Source organism: Lolium rigidum, chromosome 4, assembly GCF_022539505.1.
Source record: "Lolium rigidum isolate FL_2022 chromosome 4, APGP_CSIRO_Lrig_0.1, whole genome shotgun sequence".
NCBI classification, from domain to species: Eukaryota; Viridiplantae; Streptophyta; class Magnoliopsida; order Poales; family Poaceae; genus Lolium; species Lolium rigidum.
The window spans coordinates 255700045-255705935 of NC_061511.1; the positions used below are offsets into that span (position 1 = coordinate 255700045).

The window sequence follows — 5891 nt, forward strand, 5'->3', positions numbered from 1 at the left end:
TATCAACGACTTGTATACTACAACATGCAGTGGTATGCTGGGTCACCGCAGTATGGGTACGGGTGACGGGTAAGATTGAAGGTGATGGGTACGGGTATGGGATAGCTCTACCCGTACCCATACCCTGCGGGTGCCATCCCTAACCACAGTAGCATACCATAGTAGCATTTCATGCATTTAAATGAACCAGTAGCATCAAAACCAACCAAATGTCCAACTAGCAAGCAATACCAAGTGAGAAATCCAGGCTCCAAATGGAACCTTTGGAGCAGATATATATAGAGCCAATATAGCATGTCACTTCTAGTAGCTGGTGTTCATATAGCATGTCCATTTAGTACCAAGCATAGCACCAATTTAGTACCAAGCATAGCACCAATTAATCAAGCAATATAGCAGCATCAGTAACAAGCATAGCACCAATTAATCAAGCAATATAGCAGCATCAGTAACAAGCATAGCACCAATTAATCAACTATAGCTCCATCAGTAACAAGCATAGCACCAATGGGATCATAATTCAATCCATGTGCACATACCAGATAAATGGCATCAATGGGATCATAAATCATTCCATGTAATTAGCCAAGTTATACAGAATAAGAAAAGGGGAGCACAACAGCATTTCATCGAGCACAACAGCAGCACAAAATCACAGCAGCATTTCATCGAGCACTTTGTGCTCGCGCGGGAGAGGAAGAGGGAGGGGAGGGGAGGGAGCTCACCGACGACACGATGGCAATTGTGGAGGAGCTCACCGACGACGACGGCAGGGGTGGAGGTCGCGGCGGCTCCTCCACCTTGACGCCGCGCCGGCCCCTCCTCCACCACGCCGCAGCGGCTTGTGCTGCTGGTGGCGGGGATGGGTGGAGTGTGGCGGCATGCGGCCCTCGCGGAGGAAGGCGGCAGCGGCGGCGACGGCAACGGCAACGCTCGCCATGGAAGGCGGCGGCGCGGGGAGAGGGGAGAGGGGGAGAGAGTGGTATACGGGCGAGGGAGGGGTACGGCCATGATATAGGACACGTTATTTCTGTGGCGCACCGAGGCCAGTGCGCCACAGAACACGTTATTTCCGTGGCGCACCTAGGCCAGGTGCGCCACGAATACGCTACTTCCGTGGCGCACCAAGAGCAGTGCGCCGTAGAAAAAGTGAAACCAATGATTGGGCGTGACATGGTGTGGGCCCCACAAAGTTTTTGTGGCGCAGTGTTCCTTGGTGCGCCACAAAATTAAGCTATTTCTGTGGCGCACCTTGTCAGGTGCGCCACAAAATAAATTTCTGTGGCGCATTTTTAATGGTGCGCCACAGAACTAAGCTTCGCCTATAAGGGTTTTCCTACTAGTGAGGGATGATGTTGAAGAACTCTCTTATGCACTTGTGGAAGGTACGATTACTGTGTTGGAACTCCAATTGCAGGTCTTCGAAAGAGGCATTGTGTGACAACATGTAGAGGAAAATAGCAAGTTTTTCTTCCACAATAATCCTTTTGTCCTTCAATAATTTTTCTCTTCTAAGATAGGATGCTAAGGATCTGAAAATGTGTGGCTCCATCCTATAGGCTACCCGGCAATTCTTAACATGTCCGTCAAGGATTCCTTGAACACGTTGCATGCCATACAAGACAGAGCTATGCCGCTGCGTTCTCTCTACTTGCCCTCTTCTACTCCTTTTGTGATAGTGCAGTATTGGTAAAAGTAAGAACATGAACTCCTCGTCGTCTTCCTCTCTCCTCTTCCTAATAAGCTCTAGCCTTTGTGTATTCATTGCAGCACTAAAACAATAGCAATTAAAGGAGGACAATAAGAATACAAGAGCTAGATTGCATGGTTTCACATCAAGTACTGGCAGTAAATATGATTCATACCAAAAACTGAAGTTCTCACAAGTTCCCAAGATGGAGGTGGCTGATCCAATCCAACAATAGGCCAAGGTGCAGGTATCTATCAAATAAAGAAAAGGCTACTTAATCAAAAGGATTGAATCATATCTGAGTAAACTCCTACTCAAAGGCTCCCTTGCTGTGTATTTTAAACCTGAAATCTTTTTATTGAACTTCCTTCTCATATTATTTATGAGTTGTAACTACAGACATCATCCTCAACACTACACATTTCTGTTTGCTTAGAAGCGAAATTGGTACCAAGCAGTGTTACAGTAGACAATAGCTAATGTATTAGATAAATGATACACTGTGTTGAGACAATATGGCTATGGATAGAGTACTGGATACATACAGTACAGAAGAACAAGGAAAATTTTCAGTTACAGCAGCATACATCACCTAAGACTTGTAAATGGTACATTATCTAGAGACACCGAGACCCTTTTCTGGAATCATGACAGCCCCAAAGCAACGTCAGACTCAGGAATCACTAGATTATTTGCAAAGCCAGACTCCAAGGAGAAGTAAAACCATCCAGCAATCCGGAATGTTCTTTATTTTTGGAGCAGAGAATTGCTTTAGTGGACTAATGTAAAAAAATCTGTTTGCTTGTTGGTATTTATTCATGTAGGTAGATGAAAATCATCTGAAGTAAGCAACGCTATTCACTTCCATTTTAGTCTTGCTTCTAGTTATATGATGTCCGCAATGCTGCACATCGCTCCAGTAACAGCAAGTGTCTGTTTGTGACATTTGGTCAGAGAAGACTAAGGTACCGTGCTAGCATATCAATCCAGAAAATACTAAACAGCCTATGGATAATTTTGTTAAATAGGAACATATGAAGACACCAGCAAGTTCACGCAAGCAGCAATCTGGTCAGGGAAGATCATGAATGAAACTCGAAAGCAACAGGCCACACACACATCAACAGACGCAGTAATCCAGTGCCGGGCAGCAGACGCATCGACAAGCCACGAGCGGACGGTCGTCCTCGTACCGCTGCTGATGCCGGCCCGTGCGGGCTAGCCACCAGGTCGCACATGTTGCCCTGCCCTGCTGCTCAAACGCCGCCCGCCCGCTGGTCATGTGTGCCGTATCCCACAACTCCATCGAGGACGGCAGCGACACCGACGGCGAGCTCCCAGAGCTCCGTCGCGGACGGCGCCGACACCAAGAAACCCTAGGGAGGAGGGGAAAAGGGGAGGAGGCGCGAGGACTCACCGAGGACCAGTCGCCGGAGGAGGATCTCGTCGGCGCCGTCTTGATCAGCTAGTTTTTTCCCGCCGCCGTCGCCGTCGCCTTTCCCCGCCACCGGTCGCCGCCATTGCGTAGCCTCCGTCGCTCGTCTCCCTTTCCACGATAGAATACACGGGGTCGACCTCGTGGTTCAGAAAACCGGAGGGTGTAGGTCACCGGGTCGGGAAGATCTGGGATGGGCCGGGATGTTACCGAAAAAACCCAGAGAAGTAAACAGGCCGTCCGGTAACTTTCGGGATTATTTTACCCTCCCAAACCCAAAAATACTAGACAAGTAAACAAGGCCTCAATGTTCTTGCTGCTGTTGTTGACAAGGTTGCTGGCAAGGAAGTGGAGTGTGTGGCGAGCAAGCGCGATGGCTGGTAGGAGGTGATGCCGCGGCGTGGCCCGCGCCGCTCGGCTCTGCCAGCCCCGGCAGCAGCTCGTCGTCCTCAAATATGGTGATTCGTATTTTTGCCTCTCCATCAACATCGACAATGATAGTCGGTTGTTATTCCCTGATATATTGGTGTTGGTACTCTTGCCAATGTTGAATGAATGTTAGAGTTATGCACTCTTGCTTAGGATGGCAATTATCCGGTTTTGGGCACTTATCCGGAATTTGCTAGAGTTGATCTAAATCTGAAAACAAACTTCCATTTTTTACAAAAACTTAACCAGAAATCTAAAGCCACCTAAAGCATGGCCAAACACACTAGACTGTGCAGTAAACTTTTCTGAACATAACTACTAGCTTATTACAAGCGAGACAATGGCAGTGTACAATCAGACATCATCCCTCCTGATTAAGCTTTTTATGAATTCAGATAGATTCTCTTGGAAGATTGGTTTGGATGGATATTTGTGGTCCACACTTACCCAAATTACTGACATTTATCTAGTAGTTACACATATTATGAGCAAGACCCTGATTATGAGTCATATAGTCCTGCTCGTAGTCATAGCAGCAATACATCACACAGACACACTTCAGAGAGAATGACATGTTGACAACAGATTAAGTACTCAAATTACGCTACAGTTTCAGTTGGGAAAATGAGGCTACGATCTACTTTTATATTTTTCAGGAGAGGAAAATGTGGTCAGATTGGATGGCAAAAACCCACATATAGCTGCATGTGTTGCAGAATAATTACTCCCATAGTCCTGTTCCATAACAAGTAGGGCGAACCAGTAAACGGGTAGCAACAATCCATCAGTCACTTGAACGAATTACACACTCGGTGTTGGCATGGCGGGTTACCTGGCTTGGGTTTATTGTCATTCGTCAAAGACTAGCTTAACATCTGATTGAATAAACAAACAGTTTCACATCGGCAAAAAGAGATTACAAACATGTTCACATAATCAGATTCAGCAGCATCAAAACAGAGGCGATTGCTTCTCGTAGCAGGTTGAGATTCAGCAACACCAAAACACAGGCTACGGTTTCTCCTGGCATGTTCAGATTCAGCAGCACCAGAACAGAACGGCAATGGTTTCGAAATTTCGGCCATCTTGGAACAAACTAGCAGATCAGGATGAGGTCAACCAACAAAATCAGACTGACAAAACAATTATAAGCAAAACGCACAAATTTCAGATCTGATAGCCAACATTTTCATTACTGATGATAACAAGCAGGTAACATCAGAGACAAACAGAACCTAACACAGGGGATCATAGCACGACAAGAACTTCTCCTACCACAACTTCTAGATTCCAGCAAGCACTCACGATACATCTTTCTACATCTCCAGATCAGGCACTAAATTAAGGAGCAGTCTAGGCGCGTTCGCCACGGATGCGGCGTGCGAGCTGGATGTCCTTGGGCATGATGGTGACGCGCTTAGCGTGGATGGCGCAGAGGTTGGTGTCCTCGAAGAGTCCGACGAGGTACGCCTCGGCAGCCTCCTGCAGCGCGGAGACGGCGGAGCTCTGGAAGCGGAGGTCGGTCTTGAAGTCCTGGGCGATCTCCCTGACGAGGCGCTGGAAGGGGAGCTTGCGGATGAGCAGCTCGGTGCTCTTCTGGTACTTGCGGATCTCGCGGAGCGCGACAGTGCCGGGCCTGAAGCGGTGGGGCTTCTTGACGCCGCCGGTGGCCGGGGCGGACTTGCGCGCCGCCTTGGTGGCCAGCTGCTTCCTCGGCGCCTTGCCGCCGGTGGACTTCCTCGCCGTCTGCTTCGTGCGGGCCATCGGGAGGGTGGAGGAGAGGGAGGAGCTCTGGTGAGATGTGGCTGGGAATGGAGGAGATTGGAGTGAGGAAGAAGGGTGGGGATTCGGGTGCTTTTATAGGCGGCCGGTGGGCGCCAGACTGCCAAAATTTTGTATGCTCGGGCGCGGGCGCGGGCGCGGTGACTGAGTTTTGGTTTTGGAGCCAAGGAGGGTTTCGAGCGTTGGATTTCGGAGTGGCGGACGGTGTGGATACTGTTTCGGGTGAGTCACGCGGATCGTGACATTCGTGGGGAGCGATCCGTGGCATGGTGGCTCCTGCATTCTGATTGGTTTGAGACTTTGAGCTCTTGCTGCATTAGTTTTACCTCCTGATATATCTGGAAATGACTAGGAGGCGGGCGTATCTTCCTGGCTCCTGGCATTTGTTCAGATTGCAGTAATTCCCAGAATCGGGCCGCTGTTGGAAGACTTGAAAACGTGTTGCCCTTGCCGATCACTCCACTGTAGTATGAATTATTTGTCCTCTCCTCTGCTTGCATACTGATTTTGATTTGATAAATTGAGTATTGACAGTCAGGACTTCAGAATTCCTAA

General features: G+C 48.5%; 1 protein-coding gene across 1 annotated transcript in view; it reads right to left on the bottom strand.

The window, feature by feature from the left end:
* The window catches only part of LOC124650303 (histone H3.2-like), a 12655-nt gene extending 7337 nt beyond the window's left edge, over window positions 1-5318 (bottom strand). Inside the window, exon 1 of the mRNA XM_047189849.1 lies at window positions 4986-5318. Coding sequence (XP_047045805.1) covers window positions 4986-5318 — 333 coding nt within the window. The remainder of the gene's footprint in view (window positions 1-4985) is intronic.
* Between the last annotated feature and the right edge of the window lie 573 nt (window positions 5319-5891).